At 42.5% G+C, this 25,229-nt stretch overlaps 1 protein-coding gene across 5 annotated transcripts in view; it reads left to right on the forward strand.

Annotated features, from left to right (window-relative positions):
- FAM193A (family with sequence similarity 193 member A) overlaps nucleotides 1–25,229 on the forward strand; it is a 199,673-nt gene that overhangs the window by 116,390 nt on the left and 58,054 nt on the right. For all 5 annotated transcript variants that reach the window (XM_030919842.1, XM_010384373.2, XM_030919851.1 and 2 more), the window contains exons 8-13: nucleotides 2,986–3,063; nucleotides 4,737–4,849; nucleotides 4,990–5,232; nucleotides 7,719–7,872; nucleotides 7,990–8,169; nucleotides 17,610–17,861. In XM_030919842.1, the coding sequence (XP_030775702.1) occupies nucleotides 2,986–3,063; nucleotides 4,737–4,849; nucleotides 4,990–5,232; nucleotides 7,719–7,872; nucleotides 7,990–8,169; nucleotides 17,610–17,861 (1,020 nt within the window). The remainder of the gene's footprint in view (nucleotides 1–2,985; nucleotides 3,064–4,736; nucleotides 4,850–4,989; nucleotides 5,233–7,718; nucleotides 7,873–7,989; nucleotides 8,170–17,609; nucleotides 17,862–25,229) is intronic.

Below are 25,229 nucleotides of genomic sequence, written 5' to 3' on the forward strand. Positions count from 1 at the left end.
TGACCGGCATCTTGAGCGGGGAATGTGTGTTTAAAGCATTCATGCTGGAAACTGGGAAAATGGAGATGCCCTGTGACCAGTCGTCTTGCCAGATGCCGGCATTAACTCTTGTAGTTTTTGAATTGAGTCTTGAATCTGGGAGTCTAGGAAATCACAGTATCTTCTACAAATAATGATAGGTTTATCTCATCTTTTCCAGCATTTGTCCCCTTTTTTTGGCTTCCACTAGGACCTTCAGACCAGTGTGAATAAGAGCATTGATACTGGCACCCTTGTCCAGTCCTGGCTTCGAGGGGCTGCTGTGAGTGTTTCACCATGAAGTTTGATGCTTGCCATACAGACTTTTGATACTTTCTAGCAAATTAAAGAAGTTTACTTTTATTTCTAGTTTATTTAGGCTATCATTTAAAAAATAAAACAGGAAGATGTCAAAATTGGTGGTATGATTTTTCTTACATCAATTTTTATATGAATTAAGAGTTTAGGTTACCTAATTTTGAGACATTCTTGCATTCCTGGGATGAAACGCTAGTAGATCATGATATGTCATTCTTTATTCCATTATTAAATTTGTTAGCTGATACTTGATTTAGGACATGTGTGTGCGCGTGTGCGCCTGAGTGTGTGTGTGTGTGTATGTGTATTTGGATAGCTATATAAAATTATTTTTAGAGACAGGGTTTCACACTGCTGGCCAGGCTGGAGTGCAATGACGAGATATTAGTTCTCTGCAGCCTCGAACCCCTGGGCTCAAGCTATCCTCCCACTTCAGCCTCCTGAGTAGCTGGGACCATAGGCACGTGCCAGTGTGCCAGCTAAATTTTGGCTTGGCACAGTGGCTCACACCTGTAATTCCAGCACTTTGGGAGGCCAAAGCAGAAGGATCGCTTGAGCCCAGGAGTTTGAGACCAACCTGGGCAACATAGGGAGAACCCCATCTCTACAAGGAAAAAAAAGAAAATTAGTCAGGTGTGGTGGTGTGTGCCTGTGGTCCTAGCTGCTTGGCAGGCTGAGGTGGGAGGATGACAGGCCCAGGAGGTTGAGGCTATGGTAAGTTGTGATCACACCACTGTAGTCCAGCCTAAGTGACAGCGAGAGACCTTGTCTCAAAGATAATTTTATTTACAAACAAATGAAATTTTTTGTAGCAGTGGGGGTCTTGCCTTATTACCTAGACTGTTCTCAAATTCCTGGCCTCAAGTGATCCTCCCACCTTGGCCTACCAAAGCGCTGGGATTATAGGTGTGAGCCACTGCATCCAGCTAGGATTTTTATATGTATATTCTGAGGTATAATTGAGTTGTCTTGGTCTTTGAGGTCTTGTTTTGTATAAAGGTTGTGCTAGCTTCATAGAATGAATTGAGAAACTCTCTGCGTTTTTGCAGTTTTCAGGAATAGTTTAAATTTTCTGTCCCATAAAGGATTTGATAGAACCTACCCTAAAACTTTGGGGCCTAATTCATTTTTACAGGGAAGAATAACAAGAACTATAGATCTTGTCTGCCTTTTTCATGTATATGACATTAGTCTATCTCAGGTTTCCTTCTGTATCAAGTCAGTTTTACAAATGGAATTTGGCTCAAGAAGTTATCCACATCATTTAGTAAAGAGTTGTAAGCTCACACCTGCAGGGCTAGGGAGAGCCACAGAAATGGATGATATGGGGTAGAGCAGCCCCAGAGTTCCTGTGGTGCTCATGGCCATCACCACCCTCACCTTCGAAAGTGCCCTCAGTTGGGATAGGCCCTAGTGGAGCGTGGGGCATGGATAGTGAAGGCCACACCTGGGTGTGCGTGCATGTGTTCTCCTGTTCTGTGTTTGGGGCAGTCCCCACTTGGGTCCAGCAGTCTTCACAGGGCCACCAGAGCTGCCGAGTTGTCAAGAGAAGCCAGAAATCTGGATTATTAGGTGAAATCTCGAAAATTTTTAAAAAGAGGCATTGTGCAAGTCGGACAAAACAGCCCATGAGCCCCTTGTTTGCAGCTCTTCTTTAGATATTGCAAAGTATCAACTTAAAAAGATACTTTGTCTCATAGTTTAAAAAACAGCCTTCTGGCCAGGGAGCGCAGTGGCTCATGCTTGTAATCCCGGTACTTTGGGAGGCCGAGGCAGGTGGATCACTTGAGGCCAGGAGTTCAAGACCAGCCTCGCCAACATGGTGAAACACCGTCTCTAGTAAAAATAGAAAAACGAGCCAGGCGTGGTGGTGGGCGCCTGTAATCCCAGCTACTCAGGAGGCTAAAGCACAAGAATCGCTTGAATCCAGGAGGCACAGGTTGCATTGAGCCGAGATTGCACCACTGCACTCTAGTTTGGGTGATAAAGCGAGACTCAGTCTCAAAAAACAAAACAAAACAAAACAATCTTCATGTGTACCCATATCCTTTCTCAATCCTGGTTTTTCGTTTTTTTTTTTTTTTTACGTTACCTTTTTCCCCCTTTTTTCAGCCTTGGCAGAAGTTTACAGAACCTACTTTCGGTTTTATTAATCACATTTGCTTCTCTGTTTTCTCAGTAATGTCTCTTTTTGCCTTGTATTCCTTCCTACTTCGTTAGTTTTGCTTTGCTTTGCTTCTTAAGACTCATGCCTGTTAATAGCTCTTCCTTTCCTGTAGTCTGAGCTCTTCGTGTGGCAGGACCAAGTTACCATCATCTTGCTTATTTCTAACACATTCAGGGCACATAATGGGCATTCAGTAGATAGTGAATGTTCATCCACTGTATTGACAGATTTAGTCAGAATATCTTAATTTCTCTTTTTAATGTTTATTCATCTCTTTCATGTGAGAAAAGTACTTGTGATGACTGAGTAAAACAAAGAAATACCTGTTAACATGTTTGTAGTATTGTATCTTTATCGTTTGCAGATGATGTTTCTCATATATATCATTTTAAGAAAGTCTCCTCGTGAAAATGTCTTGTATAATTGTCGCAGGTATTAAGGTTTTTCTTTTTTTTTTTCTTTTTTTTACATCCTCTTACTAGATGACAATGAAAACCAAGCAGCGCATGTTAACAGAAGACTGGGAGCTTTTTAAACAAAGAAGATTCATTGAAGAACAGGTAAGCTTGTCAATAAGAGAGGCAATTAAAGGAAGTAGAAATCTGTCCTGACAGCAAATGACTTCTCTGCATGTTGATGTGCTCTGTTAGAACAGCATTGGAGGACCACATTGGCATGTGCTGCCAGCATTAAAAACTGTTCAAGATGGTGTTTTTAATCTCAAGATAAACTAATTTTGTTCACCTATTTCCTTATTTTCCACATATGCCTCAAGAAAAACCCATGTGTATTGAGTGGTCTCTCTATCCCACAGCAGCCTTGGGTATTTTGCAAAGGATATTACCTGAGTCCCCATAGTCCCCTATTCGGCAGGTGGTGTCATCTGCAGTTTACATATGAAGGAGGGTGATAGGGTGAGGTTAAGGATGTTGCTTGATGTCCCAGAGCTGGGATGGGGGCCCAGCATCCCCAGACAGAGTGCTCAAACCTCCAGACAGTGCCAGGCACCGGTGGTGCCTTCAACATGGCAGCTGGCAGATCTGGACTCTCCCTTCCTCAACTTCCTGGCAGTGCCTCCTCCAGGCAGGTTTGTGCTCCACTTTTGCTGGTGCTGTTTGGCAGAACTTGCTAGCAACATCCTGTATCTGGTCTTGAGGCCCTTGGCTTCATCTGGAAACTTGGCTTCCCCTGATCTCCCATCCACGTGCCACACCGACTCTCTTCCTGTTCTCTGCCACTTGTCTCCATCTCCTTTACGAACTCCAACTTCATTGGCCTTTCTGCAAATATTGGTGGTTCCCTGGCCTTGACCCCATGCCTGTCTCCACATTTACATGCTTGTGGTCTCCTCTGGGCACCACAGGTATACAGATGGCACCAGTGTTTTGGCATGCTCACCTCTTCCCTTTCCCCATTCTGCATGTGTCCTGTGCTTTTGTTGTTGTTGTTTTGAGACAAAGTCTCACTCTGTCACCCAGGCTGAAGTACAGTGGTGTGAACTTGGCTCACTGCAACCTCTGCCTCCCAGGTTCAAACGATTCTTGTGCCTCAGCCTCCCGAGTAGCTAGGATTACAGGTGCCAGCCACCACGTCTAGCTAATTTTTGTATTTTTAGTAGAGATGGGATTTCACCATGTTGGCCAGGCTGGTCTCAAACTCCTGACCTCAGGTGATCCACCTGCCTCTGCCTCCCAGAGTGCTGGGATTACAGGTGTGATCCACCTTGCCTAGTCATCCTGTCCTTTTGTGTGGCCCTTCCAGCTGCCACCTGTCACATTGCCAGAGTGGGTCCAGAGTTCTTTGAAGTGCAGATGCTCACCTTGTCTGTTGGAAGTTGAGGCGCCATTTCGTCAATAGCTCCCAGGCCCATCCCTTGCCTTCCACGTGCCAGTTTTCATTCCTACAGCTCTGTTCTCAGTACCTTGCAAGTACCAAGCACATGGCAGACAGGGTAAAGGCCGGGTGTCTGCAGCAGGTGTCTGCTGTAAGGGCGCACTGCAGCATGTTTGCTAAAGACAAAAGCGATTAGGGTTTCCCGGTACCTGAGCCCTTTGTGGCTCAGCCCCCTGCTTGCTACCACCTCCAGGTCTGCTGCCCCTCTGTTCCTGGTCCTGTCCCGCTGAGGAAGCAGTGTCTGTGAACATGATACATGTTAGCAGAATTACTGAAAAATAACGAGCCATGTCTTGGGGAAGGGTCTTGCAAGATTAAAGCATTTTAAAATTTCCTCTAGTTAACCAATAAGAAAGCAGTTACTGGCGAGAACAACTTCACGGACACCATGAGGCACATGTTGTCGTCCCGGCTGAGCATGCCTGACTGCCCCAACTGCAACTACAGGAGAAGGTAAGCCTGGATTGTGGTGCTGGCGCGGCGGGCCTGTGAGACCTTCACTGGGCTGAGTGGAGGCCCAGAACCTACCCTTAGGAGCATGGTCTAGTCTTCTGCATTGGCTGGCTTGGTAACTGTCCTTAATTCCTGATCAGATGTGCTTGCGATGACTGCAGCCTTTCACACATCCTCACGTGTGGTATCATGGACCCCCCCGTCACTGACAACATCCACATTCACCAGCTCCCACTTCAAGTGGATCCTGCTCCTGACTATCTTGCTGAGAGGAGCCCGCCCAGCGTGTCGTCTGCAAGCTCAGGGTCGGGCTCCAGCTCTCCCATCACAATTCAGCAGCATCCCAGGCTCATTCTCACAGACAGTGGCTCTGCGCCAACTTTGTAAGTTGTGACTTTGTAATAAAGTTTCAGAAATTTAAGTCGTCTAGTAATGAGAAACACATACAATAATGTCCACAGAAGTATGGACATCGTTATTGTGCTTTTCGTGACCAGGGACCCTGAGGTTTTTAAAGCAACTTTTAAAACATGAAATCAGTAAACCCAAACTTTTAACACTGTTTATCTGAAAATAAAAATGGCAAATTAATAAAGGCCAGTAAAGAAAAAACGTGTTAGTATGCAGAGAAGAAGTGTCTCTAATTCTGGCTTCACATCTCCTCATTCTCCTGGGGGGTGACCAATCCGCCATCCGTCCTGTCTCTCTGTCAGCCCAGCACTCTTGCTTGTTTCACGTCTTGCTACAAGACTCAGGTGATCACTTTAGCAAAAGCAGTTGAAGGTTTCTGTTTCTTATGTTCCCGCATGATGAGAAGTGCGTTTTGTATTAGCAGGGTGACTGTGCAGCTGTCACGAATTCACATTGTAGTTGGCCGGCCCCAGATTTCTTCGCGGTTGTGACCCTGTCATTTGGGGAGGCTTCACGTGCCGATTTCCAAAAGGGTTGTGCATGAACGTATGTAGTTGCTAAAGTCATCTTGGGTTTAGTTTACATGTATCGTGGAGCACACAGGCATCATGTTCCCTGTGGCGGTGTGCAGTGGGAGAGATTGTTGTTCCTGACCTTGGCCGTGCGGCGTTTCTGGGATTTCTCTGACCAGCTGACTTGTGTTCATTCCCTCCGTCTGGATTTCTCATGGTGACTGGCGTTTTCCTTCAGTCTTTCCATTTTCAATTTGGGCTTGTTCTCAGACAAAATAATTCTTAAAGGACTGGTCTAAACTCACTGACTCTCTTCGTACAAAGATTGCAGGCTGCTGTTTATTGCCTTAGAGACACTGTGTTCTCTCCAGGGCACAAGAAAGAGTGTAGACATTTTTGCAGCTGGCTGCTATCCAACTTCTTACTGAAACATAAAAATTAAACATATATAGCCTAATGAAAATTGAAGATGGAAAATTTCATCCCTGTTCATTTGTCACAGCTGCTGATGTCAGTTATGGTCTCTTGTGCCACACGTGGTAGTGGAAGAAATTGGCTGTGAGAGCCTTTCTCCTTGGGCTGGAACTGCCCATCACCAGTTACCAGGAGGCTAGGTTCTCAGGGCATCTGGGCCTTCAGCAGCTTGTGATCAGTGTCTTCCAAATGTAAACTATGATTTGAAAATCTCCATTGTTATCTTTTGATTTATATTGTCTCTTTCTTGGTGCCTTTTCTAAGTTGGTTGAAAAGAACAATGTGATTGTAGTCACTGTACCACAGTACTTTTTGGACCTTATGGGTTGGATATTTGTGGAGCTAGGGCTAGTGAAGCCTCCTGCCATCACATGGAGCAAATGGCTGAGTTACTTCACTAGAACCTCAGTTTTCTCGTCTGTAAATGGTGCTGGTGGTCATCCTCAGGAGTGTGTGTGACCGTTGGCCAAGGCAGTGTCCCAGGTGCAGTGGGCCTGCAGGAAGCCCTAGGACTCTGCACCTTGTGGGTGCTGTTTGTACTTCCCTCTGGTGAGCTCCAGACTCTAGCACGTTACTTGTAATGTGTTGAAAAGACACCTGAATTTGGTAGTCCTGGACACTCTTCACTCATTGTAGGAAGTGAGATCACAATGAGTTCCTAGGGTTTTGCCTTCTGGAGGTTGCTGTGTGCCCAGGCTGAAGATGGACTCAGTGCATGTTTTTGTGGACCTTGGAGCATCTGTTTGCACTGAGTTTGAATGTGCCAGTTCTTTTAATGCACCAGAAGATTATACATCTTAAGTAGTCTCTGTAGGCTAAAGCCTTGAAATCTGTTTAAAATTAATTTCAGTAAATTTTTCATTTGCCTGTTGCTTAGATGTCTTGCTAAAGCTGATGTTTAATTGTGATCATTAGTGACCAGGCCATGACTGACCTTAAAGCAAAAAAAAAATAGTCTTCTGTTACATAAGTGCCTTTAAAGTTTTGTTCAACTATTTCTGAAAATTTCAGCCCTAAGTTGAAAAAGCAAACACTAAACAGCTAAGGTTAAAAAAGCAAACATTAAACACCTAAGGTTGCCATCTGTACCCCTAAATTGTGTTGGCTTGGGAGTAGCAGAGAGACTAGTTTTATACCAGCACTCTTCAGGTCAAATGGAAACGTTATGTCAATCAGTCTGGTTAAATTTTTGTAGTTTCCTTGATATTTCTACTTTTGGAGGTTTTTTTGTTCTTTCAGATGTTACATTATGTTATGTTAATGTTAATTAACATTAGCAAATGTTAATCTTCCAAGCATTTTTGTCTTGTTCAGGTTACTAAGACATGTTAGTAGCATGAATGATACTTAACTGATACTCTTTGTAAATGAAAGCAGTGATCTGTCCAGGGAATATCTGTGCTTAGTGACTGGTTTACTCACCGTCCTTCACAATTGGATGACCTCACAGTGCCCATCTCTGCTTGTATCAGTTGTAGTGATGATGAAGATGTTGCACCATTGTCAGCCAAATTTGCTGATATTTATCCACTGAGTAATTATGATGATACTGAGGTGGTGGCCAACATGAATGGAATCCACAGCGAATTGAATGGTGGTGGGGAAAACATGGCCCTGAAGGATGAGGTATGGACATGGCTTCTTCGTAGCAGCAATAAATGACATAAAATGATGGTCTGACATTTTAATTTTTTATATTACTATGTTTTGAAAAGTGCAAATTATAAACGATTGTCTTTAAAGTCTCCTCAGATAAGCAGTACCAGTAGTAGTTCCTCAGAAGCTGATGATGAAGAAGCAGACGGCGAGAGTAGTGGGGAGCCCCCAGGGGTCCTGAAGGAAGATGGAGTGCTGAGAAGCAGGAGTCCCGGGACAGAGGAGAGCAAAGCAGACAGTCCACCCCCATCCTACCCAACACAGCAGGTAGGACTTTGCTTTCTGTTTTGCCAAGTATCTCTTTTTCTGTGTATATTTTTTCTAAACATGAACATTACTGAATACAAAATCATTCTGTTTCCCATAATTTCTGAAGGTTAGAACTGAAGAGAATCAAGGCATACTTACAATCTCCATTTGAATCTTGTTTTTCTTGCTCGAATATCAATCTGGATTTCGCAACACCCCATAGCAGCTCTATGGAGGCCTTTTTTGTCTGTATAGAAGCAAAGAGAGGAGTTAAAAAAAATAGTGGAATATTAAAATTTCAGGAAAGATTTGTTTTTCCTATTCATTATCTGTTTTTCTGTTAGCCAAAGGCGAGGGTACCTTATTAGCCTTTTTTCTCAGAATTTCATAAATAGATGCTTAACCAGTTTTTGGCCAGGCACAGTGCTCACGCCTGTAATCCCAGCACTTTGGGAGGCCAAGGTGGGTGGATCACTTGAGGCCAGGAATCCAAGATCAGCCTGACCAACGTGGCAAAACCCCATCTCTACTAAAAATACAAAAATTAGCTGGGCGTGGTGGTGGGCACCTGTAATCCCAGCTACTTGGGAGGCTGAGGCATGAGAATTGCTTGAACCCGGGAGGCAGAGGTTGCAGTGAGCCAGGATTGTGTGCCCCTGTACTTCAGCCTGGGCGACAAAGCAAGACTCTGTTTAAAAAATAATAATAATAATACAATAATAATAAGCAGTTTTTAAATGAAAGAACAAATGAAGGTCAAAGTGCTTGACTGATTTATTAGGTAATATAAATGTAACACTCAGATGGTAAAGGTGATGTTGAAAGGTCTATCTGGGAAGTCTGAACACATCTCCTTACCAGTTTTTTCTTCTATGTGTAATGTTTTTGATGTCTTATCCAAGAACACTTTGCCTAACACAACACTGTTTTCTTTTAGAAGATTTATAATTTTAGTTCTTAGATTCTATGGTCCATTTGACTCAACATTTGCTTATTGTGAGGTGAGGGTATAATTCACCTTTTCGGCATAGGTAGATATCCAGTTGTCTCTGCACTGTTTGTCAGAAGTACCCTATTGAATTGCCTTGGCCATTTATTGAAAATTTATTGAAAATGAATGGACTATAAATGTAAGAGTTTATATTTGGACATTCCATTCTCTTCATTTTATCTCTGTGTCGGTCCTTACACCCATAGTGCATTTGACAACTGCTTTATGGTAAGTTTAGGAAAATGGGATAGGGTCTGCCCTCCAGCTCAGTACACCTTTCTCTTTCTCTCTTTTTTTTCTTTGAGACGGAGTCTCCCTCTGTCACCCAGGCTGGAGTGCAGTGGCGCGATCTTGGCTCACTGAAACCTCTGCCTCCCAGGTTCAAGCAGTTCTTCTGCCTCAGCCTCCCGAGTACCTGGGACTACAGGTGTGCCCTACCACGCCCGGCTAATTTTTTGTGTTTTTAGTAGGGACGGGGTTTCACTCTATTGGCCAGGCTGGTCTCGAACTCCTGACTTCGTGATCCGCCCACCTTCGCCTCCCAGAGTGCTAGGATTACAGGCGTGAGCCACTGCACCTGGCTGGTATACCTTTTTCAAAATCGTTTATGCTGCTGAAAGTTCTTTGCATTCCCATATAAATTTTAGGATCTACTTGTCAACTTCTACAAAAAGCCTCCTTGGATCTTGATAGGGATTGCATTGAATTCTTAAATATATATATTTAGAATTCTCTAGTGAAATCCTCTGGATGTGGTTGCGGTCTTTTATTTGTGGGATAATATAGATCAGTTTAGGGAGAATGCAATCCTAACAAAATTGAATCTTTTAATCTATGAATATGCTTTTTCTTTCCATTTATTTAAGTCATCTTTAATTTTTCTCAGCAGTTCTAAAAAAATTCCAGTCTTTGTGTCTGGAATGTGTAAGTATTATGTGTTTTCATTCTCAGTAAAAGGTATTTTCTAATTTTGATTTCCAGCTGACCATTGGTAATACGTAGAAATACAATTGGTTTTTTTATATTGGTCTTGTGTTCTGCAGCTTTACTAAACTTGTTTATTCTAGTAAGATTGGTTTTTTGTTGTTGTTGTTGTTTTGATAGATTACTTTGGATTTTCTATATACAAGATCATGTTGTCTGCAAATAAAGTTTTAGTTCTTCCTTTCCAATCTGGATGCAATGCTTTTAATTTCTCTTCCCTTCCCCTTCCCCTTCCCTTTCCCTTTTCTTTCTTCTTCTTTTTTTTTTTTTTTTTTTTTTTTTTGAGACGGAGTCTCGCTTTGTTGCCCGGGCTGGAGTGCAGTGGCCTGATCTCAGCTCACTGCAAGCTCCGCCTCCTGGGTTTACGCCATTCTCCTGCCTCAGCCTCCCGAGTAGCTGGGACTACAGACGCCCGCCACCTCACCCGGCTAGTTTTTCGTATTTTTTAGTGGAGACGGGGTTTCACCGTGTTAGCCAGGATGGTCTCGATCTCCTGACCTCGTGATCCGCCCGCCTCGGCCTCCCAAAGTGCTGGGATTACAGGCTTGAGCCACCGCGCCCGGCTTCTTTCTTCTTTTTAAGAAACAGAATCTCACCCGGTCACCCAGGCTGGAGTGCACTGCTGCTATCATGGCTCACTGCAACCTCAAACAGCTGAGCTCGAGCAGTCTTGCTCCCTCAGCCTCCCGAGTAGCTAGGACTACGGGTGTATTACAACTACAGGCATGCGCCACCATGTCCAGCTTAAAAAAAAAAAAAATTTGTAGAGATAGGGTCTCACTATGTTGCCCAGGCTGGTCTTGAACTTCTGTCCTCAAGCGATCCTCCCATCTCAGCCTCCCAAAGCTTTAGGATTATCGGTGTGAGGCACCACACCCAGCCTGGATGCTTTTACTTTCTCTTTTTTTTTCTTTTTTTTTTTTTTGAGACGGAGTGTCGCTCTGTTGCCCAGGCTGGACTGCAGTGGGGCTATCTGAGCTCACTGCAAGCTCTGCCTCCCGGGTTCATGCCATTCTCCTGACTCAGCCTCCTGAGTGCTTTTAATTTCTTACTCTTACCTTTTTGAGCTAGCTGAAAACTTAGTACAGAATAGAAATGTTGCAAGCAGACATCTTTGCCTTGTTCCCAGTCTTAGGGAAAAGCATTTAATCTTTGACCACTCTTTAAATGTGATATCAGGTGCATAGATGCCCTTTATTGGGTTGAGGAAATTCTATTCTACTCCTAATTTCTTGAGTTTTTTTCATGATTTGAATATTGAATTGTATTGAATATTGAATTGTTTGGTTTTTCAAATGTCTTTTCTGCATATATTCGTATCTTGTGGTTTTTGTTTTTTATTTTGTTACCATGGTGTGTCACATCAGTTGATTTAAGGATATTAAATCAACCTGTGGTCCTTGGGATAAATCCCACCTGGCGGTTGTATATAATCCTTTTCATATGTTCCTGAGTTGGTTTACTAATATTTTGTTAGGATTTTTGCATCTGTGATAATACTAGTAAAATATATTGGTCTGTAGTTTCCTATCTCTGTGATGTCTTTGTCTGACTTTGGTATCAGAGTAATACTGGCTTCATAGGATGAGTTAGGAAATGTTTTTTTCACCTGTTTTCTGAAGGAGTTTAAGATTGAGAGTTCTTAAATATTTGATAGAATTCACCAGCAAAATCCTATAGGCCTGGTCTCTTTTTGTGGGAAGATCTGTAATTACTAATTCAAGTTTCATGTACTTGGAATAGGTCATTTCCAATTCTCTATTTCTTATTGAGTGAATTTCAGTAATTTTTGTCTTGGTAGGAATGTACTCATTTAAGTTGTCTAATTTGTTGGCATAAAGTTATTCTATTCTGTTGTAATCCTTTTTAATTCTGCAGTGCCTGCAGTGATGTTAATTCTTGATTTTGGTAATTTTATCTTCCTTTTAATGGCTTCAGTCAGTTGGGCTAAAGATTTGTCAATTTCTCTGTTTTCTTTTCTGTGTCATTGGTTTCCATTCTGAAATTCATTATTTCTTTCTATGTTCTTTGGGTTCGGCTTACTCTTCCTTTTCTAGTTTGTTGAAACAAAAGCTTAGATTATTGATTTTAGAGCTTCCAAATTTATTGAGACTTGTATATGCCTAACATACGGTTTACCTAGGCCGTGTTCTATGTGTACTTGAAAATAATTTATATTTTGCTCTTGTTGTGTGGAGTGTTCAGTAAATGAAAGTTTGATCAAGTTGGTTGATGGCATTGTTCAAGTCTTCTATATTGTCTTGGTCTATTCAGGCTGCCATATAAGGACAGTAATCCCATTCCTGAGAGTAGAGCCTTCCAAAGTCCTTATCACCTAATACCATCACTTTGGAGGTTAGGCTGTCAACATATGAATTTTGGAGGGGCACAGATACTCAGTTCATAGTATATATTCTTACTGATTATCTGTCTGGTGGTTTTATCAGTTACTGAGAGAGGCATATTAAAGCCTTCAAGTTGAACTGTTGGATTATTTCCTTCTCCTTTCAGTTCTTCCTGGTTTTGGTTCATGCATTTGGGGGTGATGTTATTGAATTATTATGATAGCTCCCCTGATGTATTGCCCCTTTTATCATTATAAAATGTTTGTCTACTAGTGTTGCTTAAAGTCCGTTTTATTTGTTGTGTTTTGTTTTTTTTTTTTTGAGACGGAGTCTCACTCTGTCACCCAGGCTGGAGTGCAGTGGCCGGATCTCAGCTCACTGCAAGCTCCGCCTCCCGGGTTTACGCCATTCTCCTGCCTCAGCCTCCCGAGTAGCTGGGACTACAGGCGCCCGCTACCTCGCCCGGCTCGTTTTTTGTATTTTTTTTTAGTGGAGACGGGGTTTCACCGTGTTAGCCAGGATGGTCTCGATCTCCTGACCTCATGATCTGCCCGTCTCGGCCTCCCAAAGTGCTGGGATTACAGGCTTGAGCCACCTCGCCCGGCCCCATTTTATTTGTTAATATAGCCACTCCACCTTCTTGGGTTACTGTGTACATGTTGTATTTTTCCATCCTTTTACTTTCAGTTTCTTTGTGTCTTTGGATCTAGAATTTATCTAACATCTTTTAGTTGGGCCTTGCGTTTTTATCCTGTGTATGTCATTATCTGCCTTTTAAAATATTAAACAAAATTTTTAGTGCACCATTTTAATTCTTTTGTTGATTCTTTTTTAAATTTTCTTAGCAGCTGCTGTGTAGGGTTACAGTATGCATCTCTTGTGAATGTTGGTGTAAAAAAATGAACAAAAATTAAAATACAACATGTGTCTCTTTTTTTCTTAGAGACAGCGTCTTGCTCTGTTACACAGGCTATAATGTGGTGGCATCGTCATAGCTCACTGCAGCCTCAAACTGCTGGGCTCAAGCAGTCTTCCTGCCTCAGCCTCCATAGTAAGCTGGGACTATAGGCATGTGTCACCATGACCAGCTAATTTTTAAAATTTTAGTAGAGACAGGGTCTCCCTGTGTTGCCCAAGCTTTGTCTCAAACTCCTGACCTCCAGTGATTCTCCCGTCAGGAACTCCCAAAGTGCTGAGATTACACTTAACCACTGTACCCAGCCACAATATGCATCTTTTTTGTTGTTTTTTGATACAGAGTCTCGCTCTGTCACCCAGGCTGGAGTGCAGTGGTGCAGTCTTGGCTCACTGCAACCTCTGCTTCCCGGGTTCAAGTGATTCTCCTGCCTCAGCCTCCCAAGTAGCTGGGATTACAGATGTGGATCACCACACCCTGCTAATTTTTGTATTTTTAGTAGAGATAGTGTTTTGCCACGTTGGCCAGGCTGATCTCAAACTGGTCTCAAATGATCCGCCTACCTCAGCCTCCCAAAGTGCTGGGATTACAGGTGTGAGCCACCATGCCTGGCCACAACATGCATCGTAATTTATCACAGTCTACTCCAGGTTACTACTGACTTAATTCCAGTAAAATATACAAAATGTCTCCACAGTAACTCCATTTTCTTCTTCCTCCTTTGTACTATTACTGTCCTATATATTATTACATTTGTATATGTTATAAATCAATAATATGTTTTAATTACTGCTTTATACAGTTTTATAATTTCTAGAGCAAATAAAAGAGAAAATAATATTTATACAGTGCCAGCTGGCCAGCCGGCCTGCCTGCCTGCCTTCCTTTTCCTTCCTTCCTTCCTTCCTTCCTTCCTTTTTTTTTTTTTTTTTTTGTTGTTGTTGTTGTTGTTGTTTTTGTTTTGTTTTGAGACAGAGTCACACTCTGTTGCCCAGGCTAGAGTACAGTGGCACGATCTTGGCTCACTTCAACCTTCGCCTCCCAGGTTTAAGCAGTTCTCCTGCCTCAGCCACCCGAGTAGCTGGGATCACAGGCAAGCACCATGGCACCTGGCTAATTTTTGTATTTTTGGTAAAGATGACGTGTCGCCATGTTGACCAGGCTGATCTCAAACTCCTGGCTTCAGGTGACCTACCCGCCTTGGCCTACCAAAGTGCTGGGATTACAGGCGTGAGCTACCACGCCTGGCCTGTATTTATACAGTGTTTTCTATTTGCTAGCTGGCTAGTCATTTCTGGCATTCTTCTTTTTAAATTTTGCCGAATTTAAGTTACCACTTTGTTTTTACCTTCCTTTAGTATGTCTTACAGGACTAGTTTGCTTGCAGTTAATCCTCTGTCTTTTTGTGTAAATATCTTTATTTGGCCTTCATTTTAAAAAATAGACTGGGTACGGGGGTGGCTTATGCCCAGCACTTTGGGAGGCTGAGGCGAGTGGATCACCTGAGGTCAGGAGTTCGAGACCAGCCTGGCCAACATGGTGAAATCCCATCTCTTCTAAAAATACAAAAATTAGCCAGGCGTGGTATCATGTGCCTGTAATCCCAGCCACTTGGGAGGCTGAGGCAGGAGAATTACTTGAACCCGGGAGGCAGAGGTTGCAGCGAGACAAGATCGCGCCATTGTACTCCAGCCTGGGCGAGAAGTGAGACTCTGTCTCAAAAATTAATAAATAAATACATAAATACATAAATAGATAAATAGATAATAGAGTGGTTGTTTTTAGGAGTAGCTTTAGATTCACAACAAAGTTGAGTGAAAGGTACAGAGATATTCTATGCCCAGTGTCCCTACACACAGCCTTCCCCACTATCAAATTCTACACCAGAGTGTTACTTTTGTTACCGTCATCAGGTGTCAGACTGTTAGAACAGTCAATTCTCCTGGCAGCCTGGCTTTCTCAAGAAGGTGTTTTAGTAGGGTCTGGGGTCATCCTAGGGACTTGGCCTTGGGCTGCAGGAAGCCTTAGGTGGTCATTGTGTGCCAGAGTTCTGCAGCTCTCAGTATCTCTTTGTTTTTATCCATCTTAAGGTTCACTGAGCTTGGATTTGTAGATCGATGTTTCTCATCACATTTGGGGAGTGGAATGTCCGGGTGTTATTATTTCCTTCGGGGCTGGGTTCTGCACGTGCTGGAGTGCTTCGCTGCTCTCCACGGGCCTCTGAGCATCTGCGTACTTTCCCCTTGTCTCTTCTCTCTGTTCTTAGATCAGTGCCATTGCTCTTCTTCAAGTTCACAGATGATTTTTCTGCCATTTTAAGTTTGCTTTTGAGCCCCTTTAGTGAAATTTTGGTTTAGCTGTTGTACTCTTCACCTATAGAATTTATAGTTTACTGTTTTTTGTTTCTCTTTTTTTATGGTAATTCCCTATATGTTGAATCTTTATTTTCATATTTTCCTTTAATTCTCTGAACATGTTATAACAGCTACTTTGACATCTTTGTGTGCTAATTTAATATCAACCCACTCCTGTTAACCGTTTGACTATTTATTTCCTGCTTGTTGGTCACATAACTTTTTTTTCCAGACAAGGTCTTGCTCTGTCACCCAGGCTGAAGTGCAGTGGCATGATTACAGCTCACTGGAGCCTTAAGCCTCGACCTCCTGGGCTCAAACAGTCCTCCCACCTCAGCGCCCCAAGTAGCTGGGACTACAGGCACACACCACCATGCCTGGATAGTTTTTGTACTTTTTGTAGAGATAGGATTTTGCCATGTTGCCCAGACTGGTCTCGAACGCTTGGGCTCAAGTGATCTGCCCATTTCTGCCTCCCAGAGTGTTGGGATTACAGGTGTGAGCCACTGCGCCCGGCCTAGGTCATACTTTTATCTTTGCTTGTCTCATAATTTTTTTGTGGAAAACTGGACATTTTAAACAATGTAATAACTTTGCATTATCATTTTTCCTTTGAGGGTCTTTTGTTTGTTTCTTTGTTTTTATTATTTCCTGCACTTCAGTTGCAGGATCTGTATCTCCCACATTATGTGGCTATGGATATCTCAGCTCACGTCTTCTCTTCTGCTTTTTAGCTTGGCTTCGAGAGGTCTGCCCTTTGTCCGCCTGGCTGATTGGCCAGCTGATGATTTGGGCGAAGGTTGCCCATGCACTTTGAATCCACAGGGGCTCCCCTGTTGGTTGAGGCACTGTCGGCTGTGGGGTGAATGCGCTCAGCGTTCAGCCAGTTCTCAAGCCCCTGTTGGCACCTCCCTCCAGCCCCTGAGGTGTCCTCAGTGCATGCTTTCCTGGTCAGCCAGCGAGTTGTGGACAGTTTAAGAAGCCCTTCTGTGGCGCTCTCATTTCCAGGGTTCTCCCTATTAGATTTCCGTCTCCTCTGCCACTCACCCAAACTGGGACCTCAGTCTCATGGGAACAGAGCTGCAGGCTTCCCTATTTATTCCCTTCTGAGTTCACTGCTTTTACTGCTTCACCCTCTGCCTGACCAGGCTGCTGTTTTTGGCAGCAGGGTTGGTTTGCACTGGCATCCCTGCAGTCACAGAACTCCTGTGCCCGCTGCAGACTGAGTACAGGTGCAGGAAATGGAAAGGGTCCCAGACAAGAAAGTCTGGCAACTTGCTGTTCTTCCCTGAAGTTCTAGCTGATTTACATGAATAAATGTGTCTCAGTATTTTCCTTGGGCTGATTTCCAGAGCCTCAGAATGGTTGCCTTTGACAATTGTGTTCAGTTTTACATTTGCCCTGAGGGAAAGGAGCCACTGACCTCTTCACTCCACCATATCCATAACCGGAAGTCACATCTCTGCTTTGTTTTGGAGAATTTGTGTGTAACCATTTAGAAGCAGTGTGAGCCCAGTGGAGCACGGCCATCCCTTCTCTACTCTGTCGTCTTCACCAGTTCCCTTGTTCCTGCTCACATGTGGGAAGTGAAATTTTCTGCATTAGGCGTAGGATGCAGAACCAGTGGCTCTACCTGAGTCTGTCTGTGGAATGAGGTACACCTTTCTTCTCTGTGCAGCTTCTTCAGTCCCAGTCTCTTGGGGTCCCTCCTTTTCCTTGCATGGAAGGCCCTGGTCAACTCAGGGTGTCAGGAAAAGCCCACTTACCTTTGCGTTTGCTTTGTAACTACTTGGCAGAATGTGACTGACTTTAATTCATACCATTTATTGTTTCCCTAAATAGGTTTTTTTTTTTTTCTTTCCTCTTAGGCTGAACAAGCTTCAAACACTTGTGAATGTCATGTTTGTAAACAAGAAGCTTCTGGACTGACACCGTCTGCAATGACAGCTGGAGCCCTTCCTCCTGGCCATCAGTTCATGAGCCCAGAGAAGCCCACACACCCTGCACTGCACCTTTACCCTCACATCCATGGACACGTGCCTTTGCACACTGTTCCACACCTGCCACGCCCTCTCATCCACCCCACCTTGTATGCAGCGCCCCCCTTCACACACAGTAAGGTAAGTCAGGGCAAAAAGGGTCTGAAAGCTCACTCTTCACTGAGATCCTGCAGGAGTACGTAGTCAAACAAACAGAAATCTGTGAATTAGCAACTTGCGTAGGATAGCATCTGCTCTCAGTAGGAAGGTCTGCAAGTGTTTCCTTTCACCATACTCTCTTAAGCCCTGTAATTTTGAACCTTTACAGTTGTAGCAATCATTAAAAACAACTGTGAAGATCATAGTCCTTTTATTCAGAATTAAATAAAACAGAAGGATTTTTCAGGTGACACGTCTAACAGGTTAACCCTAGGGAATACTTCCACAGAAGACCAGTTATCTGCTTGTGATCTTCCAGGGCTTGCTCTTTTTCTTAACGTGATAGATAAAATAATGTGAATATAACATGAGTCCTCTAACACTGGCTGGACTCTATGGGGTCTAAAATGACTATGCTTCTTTAGCATTTAGAAATACACAAGCCTAAATAAAGGAGGAGCCCTAAGTGTGATGCCACAAAATTATAATGCCCTGCAGGTTATGGAGCACTGGGGAGGGGAGGGTATAGACAGGAGAAGCTGCCAGAAACCCAGTGTGAAGAGCCCATTCAGGAAGTGGAGTGAGGATCTAGAAATAAGTTGATTTTTATGCATTTCTTCTAAGAGAACCTCATGTGTTTACTTAGTGTCATAGCCTTTACAGCGAAATTTTTAGGCTGGTTTCATTCTTTGGACCTTAGATGGTTTTGCCTCTCTAGTTATTTTGAGCTTACGTTTATCGGAATGACTCACTGTAATTCTGATTGTTTTCTTTTTTTTTCTTTGTACCAGTTATTCTTGTCCAAAGGTAGCTCTGATCAATCAAAAATAAAATTTATTTCAAACTCTTAATTTATTATTTAAAACAATGATTTTAAGCTGGAACAGAAAGGGAGGAGGACATGACATGGAATGATTTTTTCCAGACCACATTTTTTCCAAACACGTGTGTGTTTTCTCCCCTCCAGGGGTCACTGTAAAGTGGGGTACATGTAGCCCATAAGTGAGCTTTGTTGTCTGTTTGCTAGGGAGAGGCACAGGTGGAAGATTAACAGACACAGGTTTAGAATAGAGTGTAATAAGTTTGTCACATCTATTGTAATTACTTGACACAGCCATCCAAATTCATGCTTAAATTTTGTTAGATTGAATATTACTCAGTTTGAGCATTTAATGATGTCTTAATAATAGAATGCTTTTTAATAGCATTTTTCAGGTGTATGGTCAGAACTAGGCTATCTTTATGGTCCGCCTGGTTTGTAGCCTGATTTTCTCTGGGTGTATGTGTAAAGTTAGGAAGTTTTTCACTCCTTGCTATTGCCTGAATAGAGGTCTGTTACCTAGTTCCGAGAAAAAATAATATTCTGTTATATATTTTTGCTGGTGGAAGCTATTCAAGAATTAGTTCCTAAAAATACTCAAGTAAAATAGTAAAATTGATTATTACTAAAGACTGGGGGCCCCTTTGGTTAAAAATTGATTATTTTTCCCTGGCTTTTGGCCTTTTCTCAGGAAATTAGAGATCTATATATGGGTAAAAGAAGAAAAACATATTTTAGGAGCATCATTTGTGTCTATTATCTGTTCTTTTGATACTTGTTAAACTTTAATCATATAGAAAGATTAGAAAAGCAAATATGGATAGAAAAGCAATTATGAAGGTCAAGCCATATGCGGTAGAAGTCGTATAGAAATTTAGAAATTTATAACTAAATGTTATTTCTACAACTTTTGTCAACTGAAGACTATTCACTGATTCATTTAAAATATGTTATGTGGTGGCCATTATTATGTGGAAACATAAGATACAATTATCAAAATATTTCATTTGCATCTGGTATGAAAATGTTCGTTACTGTAAACAGACTTGAATTGTCACTTACCAGGTCTTACAAGATTAGTTTGTGTTATTTGACTTAGTTTGACTTAGTTGGATGCTGTGACCACATCTGTGCCTAAATGCATAATGCATTAGCAGCCCTGAAGGGGTCTCCTGGTCCACCAGCGAGTTGTGGACAGCTTGAGAAGCAAATGAGCTGTATCAGAATAGCACAGATTTCAGTGACATTGGAGGACATTTCAAAAAGCAAACGAGCTGTATCAGAATAGCATACATTTCAGTGATATTGGAGGAAGTTTCTTAGAGATAATCAACAGGAGGATTGTTGGATAAGAAGTTCTGAATGTAGGGAGGCAGAAGGTGGGTGCTTAACGTGGAGGGGGCCTTGGGTGCTTCTGACCTGCCACTGTGTCTGCCATCACTTTTGCATTGTTGGGGCCTTGGGGAGTTCCTGCTGTGCTGTGGTCACAGTTGTTGCCTTTTAAGACGTTATGTCATTGTAGTTGTAATTCTTTTAATTCATATTTTTGGCATTGTAGGTAAATATTTAGTACCTAAAATGTTTAGCATGAGTACTATGAAAAATTTATTTTCTGGCCAGTTGTGGTGGCTCACGCCTGTAATCCCAGCGCTTTGGAAGGCTGAGGTGAGAGGATTGCTTGAGCCTGGGAGCTCAAGACCAGGGCAACATAGTCCTGTCTCTAAAAAAAAAAAAATTCTTGAAATTAGAAAGACTTGAAGACTAATTTCTATTTTGAAGTGTCTTCATACCAGTGACGTATTGAATTTATATATTGAGCATAAGTTATTTGAAAGTTCAAAGTAATTGCTGAGAAAAATACAGTAATGAAATACTACATAAAATAAAAACTGTAAGTGCCAGAGCATTTAATTTCCAAATACTTGGGGATCTCCCGACTATCTTTTTGTTACTGATTTCTACTTTAATTCCATTGTGATCTGAAAGCATGCAGTGTATAATTTCTGTTTTTTTGAGTTTATTAAGGTATGTTTTATGGCTCAGAACATGGTCTGTCTTGGTGAATGTTCTGTGTGAGCTTCAGAGGAATATGTGTTCTACTGTTGTTGGATGAAGTGGTCTTCAGATATTCGTTATGTCCAATTGATTGATGGTGCTCTTGAGTTCTGTCAGTCAGCAACTATGTTCTGACTGATTCTCTGCCTGCTGGATCTGTTCATTCTGATTGAGGGCTCTTGAAGACTTCCATTGTAGTAATGGATTCATCGGTTTCTCCTTGCACAGTTCTATCAGCTTTTGCCCTGCAAAGTTTGATGCTTTGTTATTAGTGGCACACACATTGAGCATTGTTATGTCTTCTAGGAGAATTGACCCTTTATCGTTATGTAATGCTCCTCATTACCACTGGTAAATTCCCTTGCTCTGAAGTCTGCTCTGCCTGAAATTAATATAGCTCCTCCAGCTTTCTTTTGGTTAGTGTTAGCATGGTGTATCTTCCTTCATTGCTTTACTTTTTGAAAAGATTTATTATAGTAACGTATGCATAATATAAAATTTACAGTCTTAACCATTTTTAAGTGTAGGGTTCAGTGGTCCGTCTCCATAACTCTTTTCATCTTGTAAAACTGGAGTTTTTTACCCACTAAACAATAACTCCACTTTCCCCCAACCCTGGGCATCAATCATTCTACTTTATGTCTTTATGATTGTGACTATTCTAAGTACCTCCTGTACATGGAATTGTACAGTATTTCTCTTTTTGTGACTGGCTTATTTCATTTCACTTAGTGTAATGTCCTCAGCATTTATTCATGTTGTCGCGTATTGCAGAATCTCCTTCCTTTTTAAGGCTAAACAATACTCATCATATAGCTGTACCCTATTTTGTGTCTCCGTCAGTGAACACTTGAGTTGTTTCCATACAGTAGCTACTCTGAGCAGTGCTGCTGCAAACATGACTGTGCAAATATTTCAGGACCCTGCTTTCAGTTGTTTGGGGTGTGTACCCAGAAGTGGAATTTATAGATCATATGGTAATTGTATTTGTAATTTTTGGAGGAACTGCCACCGTTTCCTACAGTGGCTGCACCATTTTACATTCCCACCAGCAGTGCACAAGGGTTTCAGTTTCTCCACATCCTCATTATCACTTGTTATTTTCTGTTTTGCTTTTTTAATAGTAACCATCCTCATGGATGTAAGGTGGTATCACACTGTAGCATTGTAGTTTTGATTTGCATTTCCTTAGTGTTGAGTGATGTTGGCATCTTTTCATGTGCTCATTGACTGTTCGTGTATCTTCTTTGGAGAACGTCTGTTCAAGTCCTTTGCTTGTGTTTGTATCAGGTTTGTTATTGCTGTTGCATTTTAGTTCTCTCTGTATTCCGAATATTCGTCCGTTATCAGATAGATGATTTGCAAGCATTTTCTCCCATTCTGTGGGTTGACTTTTGACTCTGTTGATAGTGTCTGTTGATGCACAGCGGTTAACAGTTTTTCATGCAGTACGATTTGTCTGTTCTTTGTTGCCCGTGCCTTTGGTGTTACATCCAGTAAATCATTGCCAAATCCAATGTTGTGAAGCTTTTGCCCTCTGTTTTCTTCGAAGAGTTTTGTTCTTTGCTTACATTTAGGTCAGTAATCCATTTAGTTCATTTTAAAATATGGTGTTAGGTAAGGGTGCAACTTCATTCTTTTGCATGTGGATATTCAGTTGTCCCAGTACCATTTGTTGAAAAGACTGCCCTTTCCCTATTGTGAAGGATCTTGCCATCCTTGTCAAAAATCATTTGACCATATATCTGAAGTTTCATTTTTGGGCTTTCTGTTCTGTTCCATTGGTCTGTATGTCATGCTGATACCACACTGTTTTGATTGCTATATCTTTGCAGTAAGTTTTGAAATCAGGAAGTGTGAATCCTGAGTCCACCAGGTTTGGTGGTTTTTGTTTTTTGTTTTTTGTGTAAAGATTGTTTGGGTTGGCTGAGCGCAGTGGCTCACACCTGTAATCCCAGCACTTTGGGAGGCCAAGGTGGGTGGATCACGAGGTCAGGAGATCGAGACCGTCCTGGCTAACACAGTGAAACCCTGTCTCTACTAAAAATACAAAAACTTAGCCAGGCGTGGTGGCGCATGCCTGCAGTCCCAGTTACTCGGGAGGCTGAGGCAGGAGAATCGCTTGAACCCAGGAGGCAGAGGTTGCAGTGAGCTGAGATTGCGCCATTGCACTCCAGCCTGGGCAACAAGAGGGAAACTCTGTCTCAAAAAAAAAAAAAAAAAAAAAAAATTGTTTGGCTTATTCAGGATCCTAAGAGATTCTGTATGAATTTAGAATGGATTTTCTATTTCTTCAAAATATATCATTGGGATTTTGATAGGGGCTGCATTGAATCTGTAGATCACTTTGGGTAGTGTGTACATTCTAACAGTATTGTCTTTTAATCAATGAATATGGTACGTGTTTTCATTTTTTTTTTTTATTTTTATTTTTTAATTTCTTAGAGCAATGTTTTGTAGTGTTTGTTTGAGACAGTCTCCCTCTGTTACCCAGGCTGGAATGCAGTGGCATGATCCCGGCTCACTGCATCCTCCACCTCCTGGGTTCAAGCAGTTCTCCTGCCTCAGCTTCCTGTACAGGCATGTGCCACCATTCCCGGCTAATTTTTTGTGTTTTAATAGAGATGGGGTTTCCCGGTGTTAGCCAGGATGGTCTAGATTTCCTGACCTCGTGATCTGCCCACCTCAGCCTCCCAAAGTGCTGGGATTACAGGCGTGAGCAACCATGCCTGGCCTATAGTTTTTATGGTACAACTCTTTGACTTCTTTGGTTAATTCCTGTTGGTGTTTTGTTTTGGTTTGGTGTTTTTTTGAGACAGAATCTCACTCTGTCACCTACACTGGAGTGCAGTGGCATGATCTTGGCTCACTGCACCCTCCTCACCCAGGTTCAAGTGATTCTCCGGTGTCAGCCTCCGGAGTAGCTGTGATTACAGGCACGCACCACCATGCCTGGCTAATTGTTGTATTTTCAGTAGAGACGGGGTTTCACCATGTTGGCCAGGCTGGTCTCGAACCCCTGACCTCAAATGATCCGCTCGCCTCAGCCTCCCCAAGTTCTGGGATTACAGGCGTGAGCCACTGTGGCCAGCCCTAAATTATTATTTTTGATGCTGTTTTGAATGGAATTGTTTTCATAATTTCCTTTTCCGACTGACCATTGTTAGTGTATAGACAGACAGCTGATTTTCAAGTGTTGATTTTGTATCTTCCTACTTTGCTGCATTCATCTATTCTAACCGACTTTTTTGTGGAATCTTTAGAGTTTTCTACATGTAAAATCATACCGTCTACAAAGAGAGATAATTTTACTTCTTTTCCAGTTTAGATGCCTTTCTTTTTCTTGCCTATTTGCTCTGGCTGAAATTTCTAATACTATGTTGAATAGAAGTGGTGAAAGCAGGCATCCTTGCCTTGTTCCTGTTACTTAAGGAAAAGCTTTTGTTTGTTCACCATTGTTTGCTGTGGGTTTTTCATATATGGCTTTTATTATGTTTTGGTAGTTTTCCTTCTATTCCTAGTTTGTTGGGTATTTTTGTTATGAAAGGGTGTTGAGGCCGGGTGCGGTGGCTCACGCATGTAATCCCAGCACTTTGGGGGGTCAAGGCAGGCGGATCACGAGGTCAGGAGATCGAGACCATCGTGGCTAACACAATGAAGCCCCGTGTCTACTAAAAATACAAAAAAATTTGCTGGGCGTGGTGGCGGACGCCTGTAGTCCCAGCTACCCAGGAGGCTGAGGCAGGAGAATGGCGTGAACCTGGGAGGCGGAGCTTGCAGTGAGCCGAGATTGCGCCACTGCACTCCAGCCTGGGCGACAGAGCGAGACTCCGTCTCCTTAAAAAAAAAAAAAAGGGGGGGGGGTGTTGAATTTTGTCACATGCTTTTTCTGCACTAGTTTTGATGATCTTTGGCGTTTTCCAGTCTGTTAATGTGGCATGTTAACATTGATTACTATTTATACATTGAATCATCCTTACATTCTGGGAATAAGTCCCACGTGGTCATGGTGTATGCATCTTTTAATATGCTGCTGAATTCAGTTTGCTAGTATTTTGTTGAGGATGTTTGCATGAATGTTCATAAGCGATACTCGTTTATAGTTTTTGTTTGTTTGTTTGTTTGTTTTGTTTTTGAGACAGAGTTTCGCTTGTTACCCAGGCTGGAGTACAATGATGCGATCTCGGCTCGCTGCAACCTCCGCCTCCCAGGTTCATGCGATTCTCCTGCCTCAGCCTCCCGAGTAGCTAGGATTACAGGCACGCGCCACCAGGCCCGGCTAATTTTGTATTTTTAGTAGAGACGGGATTTCTCCATGTTGGTCAGCTGATCTCATACTCCTGACCTCGATCCGCCACCTTGCCCTCCCCAAGTGCTGGGATTACAGGCTTGAGTTGCCGCACCCGGCCCTGTGGTTTTTCTTACAGTGTCTTTGGCTTTGGTATGAGGATATACTCAGGACATGAGTTAGAAAG

Source organism: Rhinopithecus roxellana, chromosome 2, assembly GCF_007565055.1.
Source record: "Rhinopithecus roxellana isolate Shanxi Qingling chromosome 2, ASM756505v1, whole genome shotgun sequence".
In the NCBI taxonomy this organism is placed as follows: Eukaryota; Metazoa; Chordata; class Mammalia; order Primates; family Cercopithecidae; genus Rhinopithecus; species Rhinopithecus roxellana.